At 39.0% G+C, this 27,930-nt stretch overlaps 1 protein-coding gene across 6 annotated transcripts in view; it reads right to left on the bottom strand.

Annotated features, from left to right (window-relative positions):
- Positions 1-6,503: 6,503 nt before the first annotated feature.
- SBNO1 (strawberry notch homolog 1) overlaps positions 6,504-27,930 on the bottom strand; it is a 43,769-nt gene continuing 22,342 nt past the window's right edge. For all 6 annotated transcript variants that reach the window (XM_032800713.2, XM_032800712.2, XM_032800711.2 and 3 more), the window contains 22 exons: positions 27,735-27,870; positions 27,550-27,655; positions 26,005-26,158; positions 24,685-24,867; positions 24,318-24,415; positions 24,001-24,152; positions 23,399-23,596; positions 22,865-23,035; positions 22,583-22,752; positions 20,936-21,067; positions 17,383-17,518; positions 16,515-16,627; positions 16,341-16,412; positions 15,501-15,600; positions 14,675-14,749; positions 14,188-14,334; positions 13,997-14,091; positions 13,648-13,740; positions 12,761-12,898; positions 11,586-11,662; positions 10,497-10,690; positions 6,504-8,490 (listed from right to left, as the gene is read on the bottom strand). In XM_032800713.2, coding sequence (XP_032656604.1) covers positions 8,348-8,490; positions 10,497-10,690; positions 11,586-11,662; positions 12,761-12,898; positions 13,648-13,740; positions 13,997-14,091; positions 14,188-14,334; positions 14,675-14,749; positions 15,501-15,600; positions 16,341-16,412; positions 16,515-16,627; positions 17,383-17,518; positions 20,936-21,067; positions 22,583-22,752; positions 22,865-23,035; positions 23,399-23,596; positions 24,001-24,152; positions 24,318-24,415; positions 24,685-24,867; positions 26,005-26,158; positions 27,550-27,655; positions 27,735-27,870 — 2,883 coding nt within the window. In that variant the 3' untranslated portion in view covers positions 6,504-8,347. The remainder of the gene's footprint in view (positions 8,491-10,496; positions 10,691-11,585; positions 11,663-12,760; positions 12,899-13,647; positions 13,741-13,996; positions 14,092-14,187; positions 14,335-14,674; positions 14,750-15,500; positions 15,601-16,340; positions 16,413-16,514; positions 16,628-17,382; positions 17,519-20,935; positions 21,068-22,582; positions 22,753-22,864; positions 23,036-23,398; positions 23,597-24,000; positions 24,153-24,317; positions 24,416-24,684; positions 24,868-26,004; positions 26,159-27,549; positions 27,656-27,734; positions 27,871-27,930) is intronic.

The raw sequence follows: 27,930 nt of genomic DNA on the forward strand, positions 1-27,930 counted from the left end.
GGAAAAGGATCAGAATTTGTAGGAAGTCTCACTATGTCTCTCCCCTCTGCTCTTCCGTGCACTCATTCACCTGCTGTTGCAGGCTCAGACAGATGTCATGTCATTGCTCATTCGAACATGCACACAATTTTTATTCGCTCCCAAATAACGGCAGTGAAGATCAAATCTAGGAGTAATTAAGTCCCTCTCAGTTCTAGTGTGGATGATTTAAAAGAAATGACAGCAACTGCCTGATCACACATCTCTTCATTTCATGGCCTCTAGAACCCACTGTAAATTTAGCTGAGTTACAATAAATTCTGCGTGTCTACTTGTAGCAGGGTCTCAAGGAAAGAAAAAAATTATCTAGATTTAGATTTCAAAGGAGTGCTGCAGGTAGGGGACTACATTTGCTAGCTGGCAATTTGACATCCTCCTCCCTCCATTCCAATTCCTTTCAGAATTCCATCCCTGCTCCCAGGCAAAAGAAACAAAATATCAGTCAATACAAATGAAGAATGCAGCTCTAATACATGAGCATCTTCATTAGTCACAAAGAATTACTGACATCACAGAAGCATTAGAATCAGAGTGCACAATTTTGGGGAAACAGTAAAACAAAGAAAAAAGAATCAGATAGAAAATTTAAAAGTAATTCATCCAAATGGGAACAGAGAAAAGACTGTTCTGTCTCCAACGGTAACTCTTTGGGTTAGACATGGATTGGCAACCTTTGGCACATGGCTCACGAGGGTTAGCACCTGGCGGGCCAGGCTGGTTTACCTGCCGCGTCTGCAGGTTTGGCTGATCACGGCTCCCTCTGGCCACAGTTCGCCGCTCCAGGCCAATGGGGGCCGCGGTCAGCACATCCCTTGGCCCGCGCTGCTTCCAGCAGCCCCCATTGGCCTGGGACAGCAAACTGCAGCGAGTAGGAGCTGCAATTGGCCAAACCTGCGGATGCAGTAGGTAAACAAATGGGCCGGACTCGGCCCGACAGGGTGCTTACCCTGGTGAGCCGCGTGCCAAAAGGTTGCTGATCCCTGGGTTAAGAGAAGCAAAAGCACTCAGAAGATAAGTTTCTGAGCTCTATTACACAGGTCCAGCCAGCCCTGTTTTTTCCCTTTGGTTAAGGAACCCTACAACTAATTTTTAAATAGGACTGGTAACTCTCCATTCTTATTAAATAATTGTTTAAATTCTTGAGAGCCTCTGATAGGTGCTAAAAGTGTCAGATATTTTAGTTTACTAAACAAAAAATGAAAGGGAAATATTTTTGTGCTATACTAAAACAATCTTGAAGGGTTTAAAGGCTTCTAGAAGTGAGGCAACAATGAACGTCTTCAGCGTATGCAAGTATGGTTTGAAGGCAACTCACAGACGTAACAGTTGTGTATCTAAATGTCATAGTAGATAAGCAAAGAAAAATAAGAGTAACAGCCAGTTAAATTTAAGAATTTTTACAAAAAATAAAACTAAATTACAAAACTCAATGTTTCACAGTTTGTCATTTTTACTTGAATATAAAAACCTGCTAATCCATGCAGCCATTACTGCACAACACCTCAAGTCTTCTGCCATCTTGAATCAAAACTGTTGGCGTTTATGTATACTTTATATTATTGTTAACCCAGGAAAAGCAGGGAGATGCAGTGCAGCACTGCACTAGTACAGGGTGAAGTCTCTAATGGAGTCAGAAAATCCAAATTAGAGTTAGCAATATAAAAAAAATAATCAAACAATTCACCTTTATTTTAAGTTTCTTTGGAATCCATCATGTACTGTTAAAATGTATGGTGAGAGAACATTAATAGCCAAGTTCTACTTATACAAGCAAGATCTTTCGCTCTAATTTAGTCTCTCAGCAAAAGTTATTGCAGGGGCAAAACTCCACAGGATTCAATGGCAGGAACTGTCACCTAAAATAAAATGCAGTAGTTTGTGGAATCTATGTAAATTGCTAATGAGTCTGATAACTTGACATATTGCTATATCATCATGGGTCTATGATGAACATGCTATTTGATTAAAGTTATCTTCTCCAACTAGGCTTGTGGAGATTGTTTGTAAGAACAAAAACATTAGTAGTAAAACCTCTTTATCCTTTCCAGTGCAAATGTCAAATACAGCAAGAGACTGGTCCCAGACAGGTAACTCAGCCCACTGTAGTTTGTTTAAAGTTAAAAATGAAACTTGACATTCAAAATCTCAACTCAGAAGTGGATTTAGTTATTACAAAATAAAATTTAAAGCAAACTGATATGAGGATTTACGAGAGTCTTAAACCCCCTACCAATTAAACTTAAAAAAACCCCATGTTTCTAGATTTGGTCAGGAATGATAGTCTGGCTTTAAGTGCAGCTACCACTATTTCTATTTTATCTTCACTCCAGGAAAGGGTCTCTTTCTTTTTGAAAATGGCCACTGGTTTTCAAAGAGAGTGTATTATACAATACTATGAAAAGCTGCAGCATTAATAGACCTTGATGACATGGTAGCTCCTGAAAGGAACAATCTATACTCTGGAAACGTCCTATAGCTTAGGGATTTTGTGAACTGTCATATGATCTGAGGATCAGTCTATATTACAATTTTGGGTAATGCAGGTCAAACTAGATAACAATGAACCCATCTGGTATTAAAAATAGACAGGACCACAATACTACTATAAGACCAAAGTGTGTTTTAAGAGCATCTGTCACTACTAGTCATAACCATGTGCTGCAAGACTGTAGCATTTCAAGCATTTTTCCTTTTTCTAAATAGAAAAGCAGTTACTGTTCAATTTCAATCTGTCTCCTAATTAGCAAGTTATGCTATCAATTGCACTCTGGATTTACTTTGACACTATTCTTTAGCACCAGAGATGGACCTGGTTTACCTCTAGATACATTCACATCGGTAGTTGCTTTGGTATTTCTGCTAGCTTTGTCAGTCTCTGGCATGATATTGTTCCAAGGACTCGTACTGTAGCTGGCACTTCATTGGAGAAATGGTTTAAATATTTCTTAAGGCTCATAGTTTCTTAGTGAAGCCTGCAACAGTAATAGAATTAGCACAGATTAATTTTTTTCATGTGCAGTGAGATTCTTCCTTTGATGATATTCCAGTCCATGGAACGTACAGTGCAGTAATAAGGGTGTTAAATCCTTCTCAAAAGATAAGCGTTGACAGGGAGCAGTGCTTTTAGGTTTGGATGGCCTCTAGTTTTTAACAGTGGAGTAAGGCACAAACTAAAAATTACCTTCATCTTATCCATTTCTTTTCCAATCCCACACTGCTTTGGAATTACTTATGAAACAAAAACTTCCCGTACCATCCATAATGAGGTTGCAAATAAAGCTTAAGGCCCTCTCTGGGATGACACAATCACAGCAGCATCTTCTCCCTTCAACTTACTCACCTTTGTAGAGCATTTTGAAGAGCTATAGCCATGTAAGTATTGATCACCATACATTTGTGTTTTAGGACTGAGGACAATGCTGTTTAGGGCGTCAGCTCAAGTTGTAGATCTTGTGCTCACAATCATGTCCTTGCTGTAGGAGTTCATAACGCACTACTTGGAGATATTCTCTTCCCACTCTATGCTAAGATGAACTTACTTCGAAATGTACGCTAGGGCAGCAGTATGCACTGAAAAGGCTAAGGAGACTGAATATCAAAATGTATGAGCATAAGCTGAATCAAAACTCAAACTATTGCTTCCCTCTGGTACAGGCAATAAAAACTGAGTACTAATCCAAAGACAACACCAGGAATCAGTTTCTTTCGAGACAATGCATTGCACACTAAAATATGTAATTAAAAATACATAATACACTTTGAAAATTTTTTGGAAGAGGACTGATAGTTGTGAAAATACAACTGCAAAACAGAATTACCTAGTTCAGAGGTTCTCAAATTGTGGTCTGTGGACCACTAGTGGTCCGCAATCTCCGTTCAGGTGGTCCACGGATAGTTCCCTCTAAAGCGTGTGCCTGTACACGATAGAATGAAGGGCCACCCACCTAATTAGTGGAGCCACACAGGCATGGCTCCATTAATAAGGTGCCTGGACCCTGGAGAAGACACACATGTAAGGTAAGGTGGTGGCCTTTGGAGGGAATAGGTGGGAGGCGGCAGTGGGGTGAGAAAAGGGGGTGGGAGGCATTTGGGACATGCAGGGCTGCAGCAGACAGAACGCGGCAACTTTCCCCAGCTCCAGGATTGCAGCTGCTGGAGAGAGAGAGGGCCCTCCTTCCCAGCCTCAGCTCCGTGGCTGCTATCGCAGGGGAGAAACGCCCCTCCTTCCCAGTCCCAGCTCAGGGGCTGCTGCGGTTGTGGGAGAGAAGGCACATCCATTGCATTAGAAAGGTAAGACTACTGATATTAAAATATGAGTTGTGTGCTTCTATTTGTAGAACAAAAAAAAAAGTTTTTTGTTTTTTTTTGTTTTTTTTAATATAGTACTTTTTTTCCAAAGTGCTTTACAATAGTTAACTAATTGTACAAACATTTGGAAAGATCATTAGTGGGTCTGCTGAGACCCTCAGAAATTTTCAAATCTTCTGTGAAAAAAAAAAAAAGTTTGAGAACCACTGATCTAGTTTATGCAGATACCCCTGAAAAACTCTGGATATATTTTAATGTACATACAAATGCTGTGTGTGGCAAGAAAAGAAAATGGGAATAAGACTCTTGGGACATATGAAAGGGAAAAAGACTAAGAACAAGATCACTAGAATAGCTTTACAGGAGATATTTTCATTAATGAACTGAGTTGTCTTTAAGATCTCTATATACACATCTATATATGTAGGTAACGTAGTATGGGATTTAAGCAAGTTTTATCCCAATAGTAAAAGCAAAATTCCAGAACTCATTTCCGAAAATGTTTACAGATTGCAGAATTTGTTTCATTTATATAAAGCGGTTCAAGACACGACTGAACTGGCATCTTTGGAGGACTGCAAAAGTTTGAGTTACTGGACAAGACAGTTTCAGCAGGAGTTATAGATGTAGCTGTAGTGTATTTGAGCATACTAGTAGAGGCATAACTGAAATAAGTGAATAAGGTCAGTGGGTTTTGACTCATATGTAAAACTGTCTGATCCCTTCTTTAACTCCAGGCCAAGACAGTTCAAACATCTCTTCATTGTGTGCTCCTACACAGTCATTTTATATAGCATGCCTCTGGGACTCATGCATTATTAGAATGGTGGGTGAAAAACGAGACTGAACAATTAATCTTATGACATCTATATCCAGCTTTAGTTTTACATGTGCATTTTGTTACTATTTGCCTAAGTGGAACAATGATCCGTAAATGACAAAAATAGGGATCAAGTGATAACTAGGGTCTTGCCTCCTTTTTAGCTATGTCCCTTATTGCCCCCTGCACTTCTTGACCCCTGAATTTACTAGAGGTGCTGTGACAGGATATCCACCCTACCTTTGTAGCTGCATTAGGTCTTCCCTCCTTTCTCGATGACTCATCTATTTCCCACGCCATTCTACTTATATCTACACTCCTAGGCCACTCCTCTCATGAGCTTCTAGCATTAGGTGTTAACACTTCCAGCATCTAATGGTAAACACAATACAACATAATCACTGCAAACACAAAAAAAAAAAAGCATTAATACTTTTGTATGCAAAGTGAATAGCACTAAGGCCACCCATGGGACAAACATGGCATGATGTCCCAGGGCGCATGCACCTAAAAATCAAGATTACCTGAGTTGTTTACATAGGGACCAACAGATTGAAGACAAGACCTCTGTTAAAACAGAAGTTTGTAACAGCCTATTGGGATGCTCCCTCTGGAGCCGGGCTCCAGATTCATTAGCAGATTGCATCAGGAAATCAATGGTATAAAGCTAGATAAGTATCTGTGTCACAAAAACAAGGATATAGCAGTATGGAAACAGCTCTTGTGCACCTGCAACCTAAGGGGGGCCGGGGGAGAAGGGGGAATAGCTTTATGGCAGAGGAAAGTGTGTATAGTTACTGGTTTGATTGTTTCAGCCCACTAAACACATTTCTATCTTGAAACGAACAGAACTGATTAGAAAATGGAAAATTGCATTTTTGGGGATGTTTGACCAGGCTCTGCACTTGCATTGCAGGTAGAGCATTCAGGTTTCCAACCTAGGAACACATTGAAGATGTTTTGCTCAACACAACAATTTTAGGGTTGAAAGTAAGCTGCCTCTCCTCAGAATGAATGAAATGAAGTATATTTCACCTTCATTAGGATGTTGAATGCACCCACTAACAAGACAATGAGCAGCATGCAATTCACACTACTCCTGCTACTTCTATGGTCCACAATGTCCAGCCTGCCTGGATCACCAGAATCTCCTGGTGACATTGCAGCAGTCAAATAACTCCTTGCCCCCACTAGAATAAAGTATGGGGGGGGTGAGGTCAGGTCAATGCTGTCTTGCAATTTCACAGTTAGAAATAGAACTGCACCCACTTGTACCTGGGTTAGAAATACTTTCTCGCAGTATAGCTGCTGCCAGCATTAGCCTCAGACACATCAATTGTAGTTACAAATCTTTATTTCAAAATGCATTTCAGTTTGTTCAATTGCTGGCTGAATAAAACATGGAACTTCCTGAACACACACATTTCCCCCCAAATTCATGAGTTCTTCCTGTATTAGTGCTGCATATACTAACACTAGTGCAATAATGGGACTTCACACTAATCATTTACCTAAAGGAGTTACATTTAAGGTTATTAGATCAATTTCTGATCTCAGTTCCACGTTTATCCCAAATTTACATCACTGAGACATCAGAATCTGGTCCACTGAGTAAGTGTTTAAGGAAATGAAGCAGGCACTACAATGGATCACACCACTAAGTCGACATCAGGTCAACCATTTACCCTTATCTTTACTGTACTTACAGTACAATCTTTACTTGTAAAATATCTATTGAAGTTCAGTATAGAGTTTATCCCTTGTCTCAGATACTAACTAGTTCAACTTAAAGACTGATATGGACCATAAGACAAGACTAGCTTAAGTAGGTTGGACCATTCAAGTCTTGTTGAATACCAAACTAGACTTATTAGTTTTTTGGAATACAGTGATTGCCTAAACAAGACTCCAGTTTTGTTAGTACAATAACGTTTTATTTGACCTCTACAAGATTTTGTTATCTTGCAGTTTTTTGGACAGGTTTATACAATCTCAATTTTTCAATAGTGCAACCTGTGCAAGCAAGAAATGACAAACATTGTCCTTCACTTTCTTATAAACATCTACTATTATAGGCAAAACAAAACTTACCCATATTATAGATAAGTGACTATTCACATTTGTACATTACAATTTTTTTTAAACAGCTCCAGATAAACTCTACAATGTCTTACAACATATTAAACAGTATTCAAGTTACTGGGTAACAGAAACAGCACATATAGCGGAATCCTCAAAAGTTTCCCATTGTCTAATTTACAGCTCAAGTAAGGTTTCATCTTACAAGTGACAAATTAAATTACATTAATGAAGTAAAAAATATAAGATTGTATATGAGGTGGAAGTGAATTTGTACTTAGTTTCCATAGTCATCTCGGATTAAGGAAATATTTTAATGTTAAAGGAAAGGCTTTTAGCCATCTTTGCATTACACATTAGGAATACTATTAATACATTAAAATGAAGTAACTTTTTAATTTAAGATGCTTATCACAAAAAACATGTTGCAGACTCAAATATATAACCTCCAGGAGAAAACCAGAAAAAATGCAATACTTGGGTATAAACACTATAAAAATGCAATAACCAATGCTGTACAACTAAGATTGTTTCTCTCGGAATTCTTGACTGGGGTGTTTATCCTGTTCATGCCTGTTCCCAAAGACATGCACTGTCAAACAAACTGGGAAGGAACCTGAATGAATGCATGATGTGCAATCTCTAGTTTTCATGCTTATATAAACTTACAAGTTGAAGAGAAAAAACCCAATATATAGTTTCCATATATACTCAATACATGCATTCGAGGTTATCTCCCACAGCAATGGCATTGATGTACTGCGTTAAACCCTGAGCACTGTATGACAAGATAAAAATAAAGCCTGTTTGGGAATTTTCAAGCATTTTCAAACAAAATTTGTGGTTTGTGGCTTAAAAGGCCAAAAGTAAAAGCAAAACAGGAAGCTCTACAGAGAGCATAGACAGATGAACCACCATAAGCAACTGCTGGCTTTCAGTTCTACCATCCTTTATGTACCTCTTTATTCCCAAAGTACTTCTGAGAGCACACAACTGAACTGAAAAAATATTTCTTTGGAATCTGTCCCTGATTTTTATGCAAGTGATATGCTTTTACAGCCTTTTCTCAAACACCAAAGTCAACACCTGTAGTCTGTCCTCTTATGCATTGTTGAAGTTCGTGATGCTCTGTGGGTGATGTTGCTGCCATATCTGCTGCTGTTGTACTGCAAGCTGTTGAGACTGGTCCGATGTCGACAGGAGGTTTACAAGGGGCGATACACAATTTGCAGGAATGAGCAAACCTGTAATTAGCAACAAGTCAGTTGTACTTCTTAAAATGTATAAAATGTTTGTATGCTTAAGAACGTAGGCCAATGGTTCCAAGTTCCTTAAATGTCAGCAGTAGCTTTTGCATAAAAAAAATTTAATTTTCTACGTCAAGGGCTTTAAGAACTTATTGAGCGCTACAACAGGTTCTATTCCCAACTAAAAATAATACATTCAAACGTCATCTGATCCTTCAGTCACAGACTAGCAGAGAAAAAATGCAAGTTGTCTTCAGGGAAGTACAGGTTCAACTACTCTTGCTGTATCTTCAACTAAATGACACACAAGGCAGCATTGGCTATTTATTCACTCTCCTGTTTGGATAGAAGATGTCACAAAACCACAGACGTTCAGGAATGAAGAGGAAAACAACAGTTTAAACCTCTTAAATGTCACTAAATGCTGTGGAGTTAAGCTGCTACAGCAGGGGTGGGGCAAACTATGGCCCGCGTCTGGCCCATCAGACCTTTTAATCCAGCTTTGAAGCTCCCACCAGGGAGCGGGTCAGGGGCTTGCCCTGCTCATGCCACGGCTCTGTGCAGCTCCCAGAGGCAGCACCATGTCTCCTCTCCAGCTCCTACACATAGGGGCAGCCAGGGGGCTCCGCACGCTGCCCCTACCCCAAGCACCGCCCCTGCAGCTCCCATTGGCTGTGAGCCGCAGCCAAAGGGGACTGGAGGTGCAGTCTGCAGATGGGGGAGCACGCAGAGTCACCTGACTACACCTCCATATAGGAGCCAGAGAGGAGGACATGCCGCTCCTACTGGGAGCTGCTTGAGGTAAGCACCACCCGGGGCCTGCACCCCTCACCTCCCTTCCACACCCCTACCCCCTGCCCCTGCCCTGATCCCCCTCAATCCCAGCCTGGGGCACTCTCCTGAACCCCAAACCCCTCATCCACAGCCCCACCCCAGAGCCTGCACTCCCAGCTGGAGTCCTCACCCCCTCCCACACCCCAATGCCATGTCCCAGCCCAGAGCCCTCTCCCACACACTTAACTCATTTCTGGCCCCACTCTGGAACCTGCACCCCCAGCCCAGAGCCCGTACCCCCTCCCACACCTCAACATCCTGCCTCAGCCTGTAGCCCCCTTCCATAATCTGAACCCCTCTGCTCCACCCCTAGCCTGCAGCTTCCTCCTGCACTACAAATCCTTTATTCCTGGCCCCACCCCAGAGCCCACACCTCCAATTTCATGAGCATTCATGGCCTGCCATACAATTTCCACATCTAAATGTGGTCCTCAGGCCAAAGAGTTTGCCCATGCCCGGGCTAAGGCCTACGCTCTCCACTCATACTTTTCAGCCATGGCTTTAATAGCCCCCAAACACTGCAGAGTGAGTATTTTAGTGACTGAAAAGGGTTTGCCACCCCTCTTCAAGGCTGAAAAGTTGAGTGACTCTGGTTTTAAAGATAGCTAGGTGGAAAAGATGTGGAGTCTAACCCTAGTGGGTGGCAGAGAGAACCATAGGTGTACTGGGGCAGAGGTGGATCTTGCCTGTGTTGGGAAATATGGATCAAGTGATAAACAGGAGGGGGAAGTGCAACACTTTGGTCCAGTAATGTAGGGGTACAACGACTCTTACCTTTACGACAATGAGCCTGCTGCTTAGGCTGAAGTGATTTCACACCCACTATTATATGTGTGTGTGTGTATATATATATATATATATTATATACACACACACATATATACATACACACACACACACACACACACACACACACACACTTTTTTTTTTTGCTCTTCAGCTCTAGCCGGTGGAATTTTTCACAGAATAGTTCCTCCCCCTTAACCTCATGCAAACAACTCATAATACAGAAGTCAAAATACTTACAGTAAGGCACAAAGGTCTATTTTCTGTGTATCTGTATCCCTCCTACACAAACTCAGAAGATAACTCTTCAGTCCATACACTGAGTCTAACTGACTGCTATGTGGTCCAGCAGACAAGTTAAAATAATGGACAAACTTGCTTACCTACAATCCTCTGTCCATCCTCTGCCCTTAGCCGAACGATCTGCATTTTCACATTTGTACCACTCACAGAGGCTAGAACTCCTTCCACTTTTGTCCAGACACTTAGTACTGAACCACACAAGACGAAGTAAGTTCGACAGCGGAGGCCCACTTCACAAACTAACCCAAGGCTTGCTTTCTTACAATTGCCTCTCCTGGAGGAGGAAGAGAGTTCAACAAGAAAAAGGGAGAGTATTTTACAATTCAAATGAACTTTTTTTAATTAAAAATCTTACTTGTGTAAGTAAACACTAAAGGATGAACAAGTTAAGATAGTCAAGCTGGACAGTGAGATGGGGACATGGATAAAACTACTTCATAAAATGGCTTTTAAAGTCGTGAAAAAACTATTAGTACATCTCGGGCTAGACCCTCAGCAGGCGTAAACTGACATAGCTGCATTAAAGTCAATAGAGCTACACTAATTTACACCAGCTGAGGCTCTGACCAAAAATGTCCATGAGAAATAGCAAGAGGTTAAATGCTCTGTGAACAAATTCAGATGTGAGGATACTAACACACTGACATTCTTCATCAGTGCTTAGCACTGAGAAGTCAAGGCACTAGATGTTGAGGGTTTAACAGCATACTGCTAGGAGAATCAGCTTTAAAACTAAACTAATGTTCTTTACTTCAACCATCTCAACTCTGAATCTAGCTAATGTTACTGAGTTTACACTTTTTCAAATTAGTTATATCCAATACATCTCAACAGATCAATATGTTTACCAAAGCATGAGATACTTTTAGTCCCTCTGGGTTATTACAAAAGTTCTTCATTATGCCCACTCTGAACTAAAAAGTGAAGTCTGAAAACAAGTTCATAGTTTCATCTCTCTTGTAAGGTAAGAAGTTGCAGCTTATCACTTGGACCAGTTGTTTAAATCAATCAACTTTTCATCCATATCTTCATAACAATTCTAAGAACCAATATTAGTCACTTCATGTAATTTCTAAAGGAGTCTCAAAGTGAACAGTCCAAGTGGTAAAGTAACAGATTTAGTCAAACACCTTGGTAGAAAACCTGTTTATATACATATAAATACTAACCAATAAGCATGGGTACAGGTATCTGCCGATGAACTGTACTGCTCTAGCCAATGTGGTAGAGCATCTTCAGAAGGTACCTGAAAAGCCATTTAAAAGTGGTATTAAAATATAAACGTGGCTTCTGAAAACTACAGAACAGCACATCCTATTTTGCTTGTAGCAATGGGGCAACAGATAAACACTGATACACCTATGGGTTTTTTTGTTTGTTTTTTGTTTTTTTTAAGGTCTAAATATGAACAATCCAAGTTATATTACTTGGTAAGCATTTTGGTATATCCATGGTAAAAGTGGAAATCCTGCTAAGGATGTCAATAAAGGTTTAGGTATAGTAGAATCTCACTGACAGATGTCTAGATCCAAGAACCTCGTTTATACAGTGACAAGCTCAAAGACATCGTCACACTTAAGTGCGCTTCGTTCACTTATTCTCACAAGCATAGTATAAGTTCTTAACTTGCCTATGAAAACATTGGCTACTACAAGCAATTGTGTTGCTGTGATCCAATCTTGAGGGACAAATGAACGGATTAATTTCAGCACTTTCGACTGTTTCCCTGCTACTGTTTCTAAAGTTCAGAATTGTGTATGGTTAGAGCATATTTTACCTAGTGTTCAAACATCTTGGGGATAAAGCATCTTCTGTAAGTTTAATGGCAGTTGAACCTTCTCCCTAGTTGATGTTTGGAAAGCTGCTTCTAGGTTATGGAAAGTCTTAATGGAACGATTGATCTTTTGATAAGTCTTTGCAGATACAAAATATTATTTGTTTAGGCAGGCTTGCAAAGCCCTAGAGATCTTTCTAGATAAAGATAACTATAGGCTTGTACTGGACAAAGTTTACTGCATAAACAACATTGGTTAAGTACACTTGTACCCCGATATAATGCGACCCGATAACACACAAATTTGGCTATAACGCAGTAAAGCAGTGCTCCGGGGGGGGAGGGGGGTGGCTGCGTGCTCCGGCAGTCCAAGCAAGTTCGATATGACGCGGTTTCACCTATAACGTGGTAAGATTTTTTGGCTCCCGAGGACAGCGTTGTATCAGGGTAGAGATGTATTTCTATAACTTGCCACCATACTGTATATGGAAAGACATGGGTTTTGAAAAATCCTGCATTGTCTTTTACCACAAAGAAACTACTTTAAGTAATGTTGATTTAAAAGGTCACCTTCTTATATTTCTTTTTCAGGTCTGCGTACGTTTCCAATTTGAGTTGTTTCCCAGTGTTTGGTCTATATACTAAGAAAAGCTTCTTTTTGGGATTCACTTCCTTTACCAATATGGCAGTTTTCTTATTATTTCTTATCTGAAAAAAAATGATTATTTTGTAAGTTTAAACATGGGCAGTGTCTTTCCTAAATAATTATGCGTACAATAAATGTGGACAGAAGTAGATGTGTTGAATGTCTATCCAGATTCTAATTATAATGAATCATTTCACCAAGTATACTTCAGAAAAAATTGTAACATGTGGATAGTTATATACCTATTGGTCCACAACTAAAAAGAGTACAGAATTAACCAATATGACATAACAAGGTGTGTATTGTGGTCTAGTAATGACATGCCTTAATGGTAGTTTGGCACGAGGTGAAAGATAGTGGCACTGGCTTCCAAGAGGTGTGTCACGATTACCATAATCCACACCCCAATGTCTGAGATTATACACTGTTTTCCTTGCATGTAGCATGAGCACACACATTTTAAGATGAATACCACTTAAAACTAAGTGTATGGTTCACTGGATACCTGTCCTGAATGTCTTAAAAAGTAGTGTTTTGTCATCAGTGCTTGAGGATTAAAAACGTTACATGAATTTGCTCATTTATAAAAAATTTGAAAGCATTTTGCTAAACTGAATAAAAAACAAACAAACAAGTGATTGCACTGGATTGAAAATAAATTAAAATTTTAAAGTTCTGAATATATTCACTTTACTCACTGAATGTGAAAGAAATCAAAGTTAGTGAAGTTTACTGGGGCAGCCCTAAAATTGTTCTGTTAAAAAAATGCATTGAGAAATATGAAAAGAACATTTTAATAGTAGATTCTCACTTGCGAAGATAAATAAAATCCATCATCTGGTCCAGTTTGCTCAGCCCAAATCTTAGTTGCTTCTTCCCAAGACATTCCTCTTTCTACACTGATCTAGAAAAGACATTAAAACAAGGATGTTTAAACACCACATTTTGGAACAATTACTGAGATTACATACAAACAATTAAATCAAAACAGTTAACAGTGCTCTTTACCAGAAGACAAGGAACTTAATTCTTTCAGTAACATGTTTACAAGCCTCCATATTGGGATGCCAAGTCTTAATATAAGAACTGAAGTTTTAAATTAAGGATTTTCAAGGGCAACTGAAGTTATGGCAGTTTGAAGAAACATTGAATTAACTTACTGTGTATAATTCTACATGTCCAGAGGTAGAGTATCCTGGAGTTAAAAACTTCTTAGTATCTGCCTTTCTGACCTTCTCATCTCCAGACCCAAGATCTTAAAAAAACAAAAACCAAGAACAAACAGAAGAATTTATGTAAAAAGAAGCAGATTAAGGAGCAGAAAAAAAATTAAGAAATTTGATTTACTTACCTAAAATACCCATGTCATATCTTCCATTCTTTTTAGCATTTTGTATAACTGCATTTAAAGTATCCGAGAAATACTGGAACAAAGCATTCTGCTGATGCACTTCCATACCCAGAATTCTATTCAGGAATTTTCCTATATTGTTGTAATCTAAAAGAATCAGATATGATGGATAAAGTGCACAGTCTAAGAGAGAGAATTCTGGTACAAGTGCAGTCCTAAACTAGAATTCAAATGTTTTAAAAATTAACTAAAAATCAAACTTCTCCAACGATCAAAGCAAAACATGTAGTTTTGAAATAAAGCATACATTTCCTAAAGAGATTAACTTCAAATCTAGACATAAATGAAAGAAAAGTTTAAGGTGCCACATTTGCCCCCAGATTTCACTGCCAGGTCTGTGGTTTTATAATCACAAGAAGTGATTTCTGATTTGACAAAATAATTATACATCAGCTATCAACACTGACAGATACACCAAAAGCAATACCTTTATCAAGTGTCAGAATTCCTGATCGGTCCTCTACATTTATTAGGCCCACACCTATTAATCCTTGCCGAACATCTAGGGGAAGAAAAAGTTACAAGGACTGAAGCCACCTTTGTTCTGTCCTCTGAATAAGCATACCATTGCCAAGAAAATGAAAATAGCTAGGAAAGCAATATTTGTGTTCCTCTGGAGCAGCAGATAATCCCCACTCCTGCCCCAAAAATCCAATTCCAAATCTTTGCACACCCCATTATTTATATAATTTGTGGCTAAGCCATATGCTAGGAAGTCACGATACAAAGTCTAAGCTTCTGGTCCAGTCGAAACACCATTACTACTACATTTTTGACCAACAGAAGAGCAAAATAAGCATTTTAAAAAGGGTGACAACCAGGCAAGGTTTTTAAACAGTTGCAGATAGTACTGTGGATAAATAGCCATAACTAGACAAGACTGTAGCATTCCCTGAAATTGGTACCCATAGGAAAACAGAATTTAAAGAGAATTTAATTCCAAATTTTCCTATGCATACAATAACCACATCTTTTCCCTTAAAACATTTTTGTGGGAATTATATTCAGCTGCATTTATCATGGGGGAATAGATCTCATGTTTGGGCTACGAACTAGTACATAAAATTCACAAGTTAATTTAAACAAATTAGAAGAACTGTACTGGCAATATAAACAGAATTAAGCCACTTGATATCAAGAACAGTTCTTTACATTTAAACGTAACTCACTACCATTTAGAAAAACAGAAATAAGGTGTTTTTGAGAAAGAGTGATCAAAAACTAGGGGTTAGAAAACAGTGAATTATAATTACCTTTAAAAAATTCTCCAGGATAGTCAGCAGGTGGGGACACCATTGGGGAATCTAAATTCACAATGGATTTCATAACGATCTCCAAAGCATTTCTGCCATACTGTATTAAGAAAAAAATTAAGTTATAGTACTGAAAAAAATTTGCATATGGTTTAAGTCTCAGAATCATAGTATGCATGCTGATATACACCATGGGTTAAATATAGTTTTTCCATTCACAATCCAAATTACAAACAACTAAATTAGAGCATGGAAGAAGAAAATGGGAAAATGTTAATGAATTTCTCAGTTTAACAAAATGTATTGTATGGTAATAGCCCAGTCTGTTAATTTCTCCTTAACATGCTCATTTCCCAAGGTTCAGGATGCTCAACATATTGACTGAAAGACAGCAAACCGCTTAGGGTTAAAACATGGAACTTTACCTGGTAGACTAAGTCATCTATATATGCTGTAATTTTACATGGCACTTTAAAAGCAGAGTACAACATTCCCGCCCCAAACAGCAGGCAGAGAAAGCAGCAAAATACAACAGTTCGAAAAAGAAGAATGAGAGGAGATTCCTCCACAGGTACAGGTAGCTTTTCATTTTGCCTAGTCTAAGTATTGTTGCAATCTGTTTTTATTTAAAAACAAACAAGTTCAGGAGGGATAGCTCATTGGTTTAAACATTGGCCTGCTAAACCCAGGGTTGTGAGTTCAATCATTGAGGGGGCCATTTGGGGATTTGTCCTGCTTTGAGCAGGGGGTTGGACTAGATGATCTCCTGAGGTCCCTTCCAACCCTAATAATCTATGATCTATGAAAACAGAAAACAACCACACACAAAGGAGATGTCACCTTGTTGTCAAAGTTGAACCTGCTAAGGTCTCGAGTTTCTGTTGCTCTTCTGTCCCCGTGAGTGAGAGCTCCCTGTCAAGACAATACCTTTATAACTAAAACACACACAAGATCTCTGTACTCAAAAATAAACTATGTACACTGCTTTAACTGTGCTATATGTAACAGTCTTACCAAGCTCTCCAGTCTTTTGGCAACTATAGATGCAAATCTTTGCTCTCCTGCCAATTCGGAAATTAGGAACACATACTCTGGTGCAGTAACTTGGTTTGATCTGTGAGTTCTTCCTGAGTATTGAAAGTGAGAAAAGTGTTACAAAAACCAATCAGGAGCTCCAAAGAACATCTGATGGGAAAGAAGAACAAAGTCTCCTCCAGAATCATAAACAAGCAATTGGGAGACACTGATACTTTTGCCACACACAGACTTAATACATTTTTAAGCAGAGTCAATGTGACGGGGACTAAAAAAAATTCAGAAAAACATCCTATTTATACACCAGTTTTAGACAAATCCTGTAAAGAGAAACAGGTAACTGCTATGCACAAAGGAGGAATGTTTGCGGATGCACATACTATGAAACAAGGTATACTACCAATTTTGCTTAGGCTTTTTACACTATGCCTACAGGTAAAAATTCTACTGAAGGGCATAGGCAGTTGGTCTTATATGGGATGGTCAGAGAGATGGTGCTTAAATATAACTAAACTTAGCAATCCTCCTGCTCCACTAGCAAGACAACATTTAGAAAAATTGTTGATTTTGCTGTAAATACTAATGTAAAACTATGTGCAGATGAACATTACCAAATGCAACACTCCAAATTTCTGATTACTTCATGAAGATGCACAGAACATGCAAAACAACTAACTCTAACATTTAAAATCTCTGCATACACCACCCTTTTATTCACCAGAATCAGAGAGACAACTCACAGCACCTACCAGAATACTCCATATTATACCAAAACTAACCATCAACATGCCCAGTGCAGAAGATTATTTCTGAACTTGATGAATTAAAAAAGCAGCCGTTAACTCACCAAATTGCTGTATTGCTCTATCCGCACTCCATGGTAACTCCAACGTCATGTGCACTCTCCGCCTCTGATTTTTAGCTCTACGGTCGGCTTGTAATGAAATTCCTGAGCTGGCAGCTTCTGAGATGATGGCAATGTTCTTTTACATAGAAGAAAAATTAGCAGTGAATTTGAGACCAAACCTTAGTATCCAGATCTATAAAAAAAACCAGCTGATTTTGGAATTGCCAATTGCTATCTGACTGGAGCTACACCACTAGATTTGGTACTTGTCACATGGGGAGTGAGGGGAGGAGAAGTAGAATCAGCTTTAATCTTCTTGCATTTAGGCTAAACAAATGCTACAGAGGCACACAGCCCTTGAGAGAGTAAAAGGGGTTATTACTTTACTTCCCCAGCAACTCCCTCTTGCAGTTGGAAAACAACAGAGATCTGCATCCAGTCCTGTCACGGCAGAGGAGAGGCTCCTGTGATGTAGGCCAACCCCCCGTGAAAGAAATGGAGAAAAACTCCTATAGCAACTAAGGTGGCAGCTGACCACAAGCTTATACGGCTGATGACTGGATAAGGGTACCTTGATAGCCAAGTACAAAACCATTTTGGCATTTGATCCTCATGTGAAAATGCTCAAATATTTATAAAATAGGATAAAAGATTCAAATATTTACATGCAACTTGTAACAAAACTGCAAGAAAGTGAAGTTACAACTCACTCAAGCAATTTAGTGAGGATAGTGTAGTAAGATAACAACCAAGCTAAAAAAATATGCTCTCCGTAGTCTGAAGAGTTACTTTTAACAGTAGTCAGTATAAAACTTTCAGATGGAAAACATGATTTCTCAAGTTGGTCTGTGTGCATCTCACAGGATTGTGGGTATAGGCAATATGGAGCAGCTCTAGCTTATGAATATTGTACAAGACCATTAATTAGAACATTTACTGTATGAATACATTGATTTAGTTTACTAGCAGGCTGTTGGAAAAACAAGCAGGAAGGCAAGACAGCGACTCCATATGAGACATCTCCAGCCAAACACTTTGAGGAGAATCAAAAGACAATGCCTGAGCTATTAAATGGGAAGATCTTACTTCATTGGCTCCAGTCAAGTTCACAGCTTGTTTTGCAAAAGCTGGGAACCAAAAGGTCCATCAGAGACATAAGGCAGGTAAGAAATTTTATTGGACCTACTTCGGTTGATGGAAGGTACAAGCTTTCGAATTACATAGAGTTCTTCAGGTCTGGGGGTGTTTTCCTCAGCCCTCAAGAATTCTGTGTAGTTTGAAAGCTTGTACCTTCCATCAACAGAAGTTAGTCCAATAAAATACATTGCCTCAACTACCTTGTCTCTCATACCCTGGGACCAACACAGCTACAGAACTGCAAAAGGCCTACTAACAACAGTTAAAGTTGCTCAATCTAGTGTGGAAACAGTCGTTGGCAGCTATTCATGGGGGGATAGACACCAGCCTGTGGGTCTGAAGTTAGGCCTTCCTAAGCTTCCAGGAGGCTGGTAAGCCTTTAGGTATGACAGACACATGGAACTTTAGTTTTAAAGCCTCTTTTCTCTTGTTTTGTTCCTACAGTTAAATACTTTGATTTAAAGAGGCTGTTTTGAGTCACTAATGCATTGGTCAGAAGCTCTCAGAAGCAAGAACTGCAGGTACATGAACCCAGCTGAATCTGTTGGGGGTAAGTATGGTTGAGCCAGTGTACTGCAGTGCAGAACCCAGTCTGATACCCGGAGAGTTGCATGATTCCATCGCAGGAGAGGTGAGGTCACTAGGCCTGAAACATAAGCGGGTGCACTCAATGAACTCAGCAAGGGGTCAGAGGTGCAGCCAGTCTGATAACTGTTTCCTTGTTTAGCTGAAGGTCAGCTACATCACTCAGGCCTCCACAACCTCTATAACAGGGGTGGGCAAACTACAGTTCAGGGGCCACATCTGGCCCTCCAAACATTTTAATCCATCCCTTCAGCTCCTGCCAGGGTTGGGGGCTTCCTCCGCTCTGCGTGGCTCCTGAAAGCAGCAGCATGTCCTTCCTCTGGCTCCGACACACAGGGGCAGTCAGGGGGCTCCACACGCTGCCCCTGCCCCAAGTGCCACCCCCACAGCTCCCATTGGCCGATAACTGTGGCCAATGGGAGCTACAGGGGTGGTGCCTGCGGACAGGGCAGCGCACAGAGCTGCCTGGCTGCGCCTCCACTTAGGAGGCCAGAGCAGGGGACACGCCACTGCTTCTGGGAGCTGCTTGAGATAAGCACTACCTGGAGCCCGCACCCCTGATCCCCAGCCCCAACCCCCTCCTGCCCTCCGAATCTTTCGGTGCCAGCTCGAAGAACCCTCCTGCACCCCAACCCCACCCAAGAGCCCTCACCCCAACCCCCAATTTCATGAACATTTGTGGCCCACCATAATTTCCATACTCAGATGTGTCCCTCGGGCCAAAAAAAAAAGTTTGCCCATGCCTGTTCTACAAGGTTTTACCAGTACTACCAGAAAAACTGAAACTGACAACAGAATAGGCAGATGGGTGAACAGAGAGAAAAGGAAAGTAGGACAGGCCGGAGTATGTCTAACGGTGTTGCTCTCGTAGGAATTGCTATATTGAGTCAGACTTGTGGTCCATCCAGTTTTCGACAGTGGGCAGTACCAGATACTTCAGAGGAAGGTACAAGAAACATCACCATTGGTAGATATAGGATACTTGTTTTTATTATCCTTTCCAAAATATTTTAGTATTAACTATAATATTTCTAGAGATTCTTGTTATCCATAAAAATATCCAATCCCTATTTGAATGTTGTTAAGCTTTTGGTTTCAACAACATCCTGTGGGAATGAATTCCAGCCACATTACAGTGTGTAAAAAAGTATTTCCTTATCAGTTTTGAATTAGCCACATTTCATTAATGTCCCTTTGTTCTTTTATTATGACATAAGCTCTCTCTCTGCTCTATACCATTATTTCACACTTTAATTATGTCTCTTATCAGTCTCCTTTTTAAGGTATATAATCTCAGTTTTTTCAAAATCTTTTCAGCCTCTCTTTGTGAATTTTTCCCATGACAAATCACTCATGGATTTCCCTGTATACCTCTATCACTGCAAAATCATTTTTGAAATGGAGGGGGTCAAGTACTGCCTAGTATTCCAGATGAGGTATTTATAAGCAGCCGGGGAGCAAAAGCCTTGGATTTTTCTTTTTAAAATGAGTGCTGAATCAGAAGATTGACACTTCTAAAATTTCAACTTGAATTCGAGTCTCCCCTTTTAAACAGAAAGGACTTATTAAAGCTACAGGTTAAATTCCCATTCCCAGCTGAAAAAGCCTGTTGACCTTCAGGGCATTCCATAAAAGTCGTGTATTTGTCAGAGCTTTAAGAAGCAAAATGGGTATATGATTCTGTGGATCAGTTAATTTTTTATTATACTGTGCTGCTAAGACTGTGGATGGAACGACACATTAATAGTCTAGAGCCGACAGTTTATGGATAGACCTGCTATAATTTCTCCAACATAAAACAATTCCTTGAAGTTACACAGAAGTAGTTTACCTTGTCTCCATCCATGAATCTCTGCTTTTCTGTGATATTTAGAATTTCAACAGGTACATCAAGTTCAGACCTTGACTCATAAGATATGCTGCCATCATCATTGCTTACAACTCTCCCTTTGCGGCCTGTCATCTTTAAAAGAAAGGAATATTTTTAACCTTATCACAAAGGTGCTAAAATGACAGAAGATGAAATTACTTCAAACATCAGTGCTATTTATTCACACACTATCCTTAGGAGAACAGCAAACAACTCACTCCAAGTATCCAAAGACCAAGATACATTTTATAACTGAAGCTGCCTGATTGATGCAATACTGAGCAGTGCACAATACACCTATTTGGGAATAATCTTGAGAATCAAAAGGGCAACTCAATAAAGCAGGGGTTATGTGGAAGGGATGGAGGACCACCAATCTTAGTGCTTTTTATTGTCTGATAATGGAGGCATCATTAGTAGCTAGAGAATTTAATTAAGTCATGGAACTTGTAATTCTAAGACATTGTCTACACAAACAATTAGGCAGTAGCAAACTGCAGCGTGAATTTACCCTGCAATAGCCTGCCACGGTCTGTATGCACCCTCTCGATGCACAGAATCGCAGAATCACAGGACCGGAAGGGACCTCAAGAGGTCATCTAGTCCAGTCCAACTGCACTCATGGCAGGACTAAGCATGTTAACAGAGTGCTTTGATGTGGATTAGTCCCCTTTGAAACAGAACTAGCTCAAAACATGTTAACAAAACACCCTGCTGATGTGTGTTGTCCGTGGACAGCTAGACTGCAACTGGCTAGTAGTGCAAGGTAGATTCACACACCAGCTTGCTGTGATCTAATTGTTCATATAGACAAGCCGTAATATTTAGTAAATGGAAGTATGGAAAGTTGTGAAGGATCATAGCTTGACACTGTGCTCTCTGGATCAGCAGCTAGGAACACCACAGAAATGATGCCTGTAAGGGGAGGAATTTAAGAGCACTGAGGAAAGGAACTAGAACTCCAAAGAACTTCACTGAAGGTAACAGGGTCTCTTCTGAACTAAGGGAACAAAGACTGTTTCTGCTGGACAGACGGGTAACCTACAGGAGAAATCTTCTTAGTACTAACGGGTAAAAATGTTGCCCTTTATGTGACACTTTATACACATGCCCTCCCTGGTCCTCAACTCCACTCTGGGTCCTCCCTGCCTGGATTTTGGGAGAGAAACTTGCAGTTTAAAGGAGAATAGCACAGTCATATATGTTGCTACACACAGTATATAAACTTTAGCTAACTAGTCAGGAAGTTAAGAAACAGTACAAAGGAAGACAGAAGCCAGCATTTCTCACCCAATGAGGAAACTCCTACTAACAACAATTTTAACAGAAAAATAAAATCAGAATTTTAACTCAGTCCTCGTATATTCAGATCCCTTCTCTGCACCTTCTCTTCACCAGCCTTTACATTTCGTTCTATACCATTGGGAGTTACAAGGACTTGCAAGACTAATTAACTTATCAGCTTAATCCTCTAAAATGCAGCTCACATCACTACACATCTTGAAAAAATAGTAATACCACAATCAGATTTCTAAAATACATGTAAACATTGAGTGAAATGGAGGGAAACAGCAAATTCTTCACTTGCAATAGTCACACTGGACCTACCTCAGCCACATTCTCAGGACCACCAAGTTCATCTATAAGTTCATCCAAAGTATTAGGAGGAAGGTCTTCAGCTAGTTTTTCCAGTTTATCAAGCAATTCTTTTTTCATCTGCTGGGCTCTTTCAACAGCGTCTTGACTTGTTACAAAGCTGCTGTTGGTATTACTGTTAGCTGAAATTTATAGACAAAAACAATTCCTTAAGAATTTAAGCTTTTTAAAATGTTTCGCAATTGTTGGGGAAAAAGTAGAGAGACTCCAAATAATTCCAAAACTCATTGATACCTGATGTATTTGTACTAGAAGCAGTGGTAACAGGAACGGAAGAAAAACTGCTAGGTCGTTTTGATCCGAGACCAGAAGCTAATAAGGCACTCTGAATGGAATCTGGGTCTATACTTTTCTTCTTTTTCTTGTCTTTATTTTTCTTATGGTCTTTCCTAATTAACCAGGGGTCTGAAGTTAAAGAAAATATTACGTAAATAGTCAAGACACTTCCCCACTTTCAAACAAATTAACTTTCCTAAATACAGTGACAAATTCTACATATCTTCTAGTTAGTTAAATTCTAGGTCATAATAGCAGTTTAAAAAAATACTTTAAAAAGATACGTCAAATACAGCTATCATAGGTAAAATACTTGGGTAAAATGACAGTTTTAGAACTGTTTAATTTCAGGACCTACTTCTTCATATTATACATTCATAACAAATGCCCTCTATTTTGTCTCATACAGAAGTGTTAAATAAAGCTGTATTTGACATGTAATATTCAGAAATACAGCTAAATTCTTAATGAAGAGTATTCACATTATCTTACCATCCTCATCATCCTCACTAGATTCATCTCTGAATGGGTTGAAGTCATCATCATCTCCAGAACTCAAAAACTTAGAGCTCTCGTTGTCACTTTCTTCATTGTCTGAGGCATCAGACTCGCTTTCACTCTCATCGGAACTGCTCCCAGCGAGGCCACCTGTTTTACGAGCTTTCTTGGTTTCTCTAGTTATTTCCTCACCTATTTTCCCCCAAAATAAGAACATGAATTTAGAGATCTGTAGTCTATTTTTCACAGTCTGTTTTCATACCTCTGCACTGACTAAGAAAAAATGGAGCCTCAGTACTGAAATGGGGCTTTTGGGTGAATTGTAACAAAGTACATGAATTTAACAGTTTAAATCTTTAAATTTTTTGGTGAGTCACAAAGGGTGCAACTTTCCTGCATATCTATACTATCAAACAGATGGAAGGTGCAAGATTTGGTCCTCCAATAACAAGATTCCATTAGCTGTCCCAATCATTTCCATTTGCCACCCACAAAAAGATTATTCTACAAAGAATCTTATTCTGTGCAATTCTCCAAGTGCTGCCATTACTTCAGTAGTATAACAAATACATAAAAAACAGCAGCTTACACTTTACCTTTCCGTTTCTTTATTTTATTCTCCTTGCAAGGACTGTCCCTAGGTGAATTGTTATTACTTTGAGCAGTTAGATCTATTCCCAGCAAACTAAAAAGCTTCTTCCTGTCAGGAGCTGGGAAGTGCTTCTCAATGAGAGACTGGAGTACTCCTCTGTGCAAGGAAAAACAAAATTAAGAAAGAATGTTTCTCTGCCCAATTTTCATCTAACGGGGGGGGGGGGGAATGGTTATACAGCAACTTTTCAGTTTTTCCCCATTCTTTGGCACTAAAATTCACTCAGATACATTGATACAGTAGCAAAAAAGGAAGACTTACTTTGCTGTGGAAACAAAGTCATTCAATTCTCCACCACCCTCCTCTAAGGCTTCTAACGTTCTTGCTTCTCCTGTGGACTGTAGTCCAATAACAACACACTGTAAAGGGGGGAGGCGGGGGAGAATACAATTAACACAAAGCCCTGAGATTCTGATTTAAAAAAACATGTATTTTTCCTTCTCGTAAGTTAGACAAACAGGGATTCACAATCAAGAACAACCTCAGAAAGCTGAACAGCATGTCACCACACACCTTCAAAACACACTAGTACTAGAAACAAAGCCATTTGAACAAGTAATTTGGATGATACTGCACTTAGAGAGGTTTCCAAGACATTCTAAATTAATACCAGACTTAAACAACTTACTTTCCCATTCTTGATTTCTTCTCTAGCTAGCTGGACCACCCTTTTGACTTTGGATGCTATGCAAAGGTACTTGAAAAATCTCTGGTGGGCTGACCAAAACTGACCCCACATAGACTTTTTCATGCGTTGCTCTGCATCAATAAGATCAGCTGCTTGTTGAAATTTCTCTCTGGCATTCACCCACTGAAGAAGAAATCAAAAAAGTCTTACATATCACACTTTTCAAAGTAGACGGATACATTCTACTGTCACTAGATACAGAACAGGCAAAGAAAGAAACGTGTAGTCTTTTATAGCATTCTTAGAATTGAAAAGCAATGGTGGACAAGAGAGTGCACAACAACATATGGTCCTCTGACAGAAGATCCAACACCAAATAAGTACACAGCAAAATGTTTCATGTGAGTGAGCTAAAGAGACACTGTTCTGAAAACAAATAACTGCCTGCCTGCCAGAAACTAGGGACAAACTATGAAAAGCGACTGTTATAATCAGGATGGTTTTGTGCAGCAGAATTAATGCTGTGAAGTTTTGAAAACTTACCAAGAAGGTTAGCTCAAGATAAGATAGACCTCAGAAAGCATTAAACATGCCTTCATTACAAATTTAAATATAACAATATCTCAACATAGATTTTGGTATTTTTATGTACACAATTTATGCAATTATGTACACTATTTGTTCCATCCAATTATCCAGTATAAGGTACTCATTTCTACAGTTTTTCTAGGTAGAAAAATTGCATTAGTGTATACGAACCAAGTAACCAGAAACGACCATTGCAATAGCCAAGAGTTAAGTGAATTATAGAAACTAACTGCAACTTCCTTGTTTGAAAAGATGGCTCATTAAACTTATGAGTTATTTTATTGCAATTCAACTCAATTTGAACTAAATTTTCATAAGAAGTTCACACAATTTTATATGAGAATTCCTTCTGAAGATTAAGAAGTCTGAATTTTTATAGTGATAAGTCATTCAGACTTGTTATGTACAAGATTGGGAATAAGTAATGTAGTATAAATCTTGACCTCTGTTGTGATTTTGTAATAACTCATTTAAAAATGTTTCTGAAGTAAATTCTTTTAAACTTTTACATTCCAGAGTAGGAGCAACTCCCTTCTCCAAGGAAAAGCCATATGTAATGGAACCTTCATACTAAAAGCGAAGCTAATAGACTTTATTCTTTTCCTATAACAGCAGCATGTGCTGTATATAATCAGGACATATAATCTGACAGCAAATGATCTCCATCCATTAAGTTTCAGCCTCTATCAGTTCAAACTGTCATGAAGATTTAAAAACTGAATAAATTCTTACCAGTTTCACAGATTTATTATACATTTTAATGTAGTTCTGTGAAAGCAGAACTTCTTCAATTTTGAAGGTCACACCTGAAAAGCTTAACTGTCTTGCTATGTACATTCCTCTCAGTTTCATATCCATAGCAACTATTTCCATGGCACCCACACCTCTGAATAAAACAAAAAAATACAAAGTGGTTTAGAAGTAAATACATATTTAAGTACACTATGAAAAATAAGAAACTAATATTTATTCCATACAACCAATGTGTGCGAGCATTAGAGTTGTATGATTAAACAGAAATCAGAAAGTATTAGAGATCAGGTTGCATGCATAACCATAACTCTGCCCTCTTGTGAATATGCCCCGCAACATGATTGTGTAGATAATTCTCACATAGCCTACCTTTCAAATGACCTAACACATGCATGGGTAGCCATCTTGTATTTTTTTCCCATTTTTATATTTAAACTAACTTTGGCATAAAATTAGTGTATCTGACAGATTTTTTTATATGCATTTCTTCAGAGTGTGTTAAATGAGTACATCTTCTGTTAATTCAGTTACTCATTTATACTAGCATAAGAGCCAAATTTGGCTCTTAAGCAGCCAGATATTATAAATTCTTCTCAACCATAAGCATGGTCTTAGGTGCAGGCAGGGGCTAAGGCAGTCAACTATGAAGTTAATTTAGCTGAAAACTTAGGCCTATATATTTAATATCACTCTTTTCTTGCATACTTAATACATAGTATGTTTGTACTAGTATAGTCTATCTTGTACTTTTCATATGACTGGTGAACACTGTCATACACAATACAAGATGATACACAAGAGGATCTAAGATTTAGAAAAAATATATGAAATGTAATATTTTTCAAATATAATAACCATGGGAATGGGAATTAAATTGTTAGAGAATGTTACACTTGCATTGTTTTGTATGGCACTTCCCAGGTTTGTTTTTTTGATTTGGGAGTTCTGGGCAATGAAGTGCTCATTTCCTTTAAAAGGTATTCTGGTTTTCATTAAATGAGAAACAGCGTAAATTCCATAATCTAGAACTAACTGGCTAAAGACCACCAGAAAGCCCTGAGAAGCAGGACTTCTGCTGACCTTACGAACCATGCACCAGACCTCCAGAATCTTTTGCCCCTTCACTACACTTTTTACTTTGTAGCTAAATCTATCCTGTACGAAGTGCACTGAGCATGTGCATTATATATTTTTCATGAGGATCAATTAAATCAAAAACAGATTTCACTACAACACCCAATTACACTTCTCTAATTTAAAACCATACTACCTCAAACTGAGGTGCTTTAGAAAGTTAATTACAATTTATTTTTTTTAAATGAAGTATATCCCTACCCAAGCTCCATTTACTTCATTTTTTGCTAAAAAGTTAAGAAAGGTTCACTTTTAGACACAGAACAAGCCTGAAAGAGTTTCAGGAGAACTATAAGTGACTGAAAACTGGGTTGAAATGGAAAAATGGAAACCATAATGCAGCCACAACTATAGCTGTTCTTGCTATAATCCTTTAAGACACTACATTACCTTCTTTCAACAGCCTGAATAAAGTCACTGAATTCCCTAAATGGGGTTCCTTCCCCCCATATTCCCAGACGGTTCATGTATGCCATATTTCGTGGCTCAGATGCACCTGAAAGGAATAGCACACACTGTACCAATGCCAATAAAAAGTCAGTTTTCTCTAAAAGTCTGCATTAAGTAGTACTTACCTGTGGCACTAGCATAAACAACTCTAGCCTTCGGAAGTTTATTCTGAAGCTCCAATACAGCTAAGCCGGTCTTGGTTGGTTTTGAAGAACCAACAGGACACAGATTCTTAGCTTTGTGACATTCATCAAATACTATCTGAACATTAATTAAGGAATAAATATGCCATCCCACAGTCAATATAGTACAGGGTCTTTA

Source organism: Chelonoidis abingdonii, chromosome 22 (genome assembly GCF_003597395.2).
Source record: "Chelonoidis abingdonii isolate Lonesome George chromosome 22, CheloAbing_2.0, whole genome shotgun sequence".
Lineage (NCBI taxonomy): Eukaryota > Metazoa > Chordata > Testudines > Testudinidae > Chelonoidis > Chelonoidis abingdonii.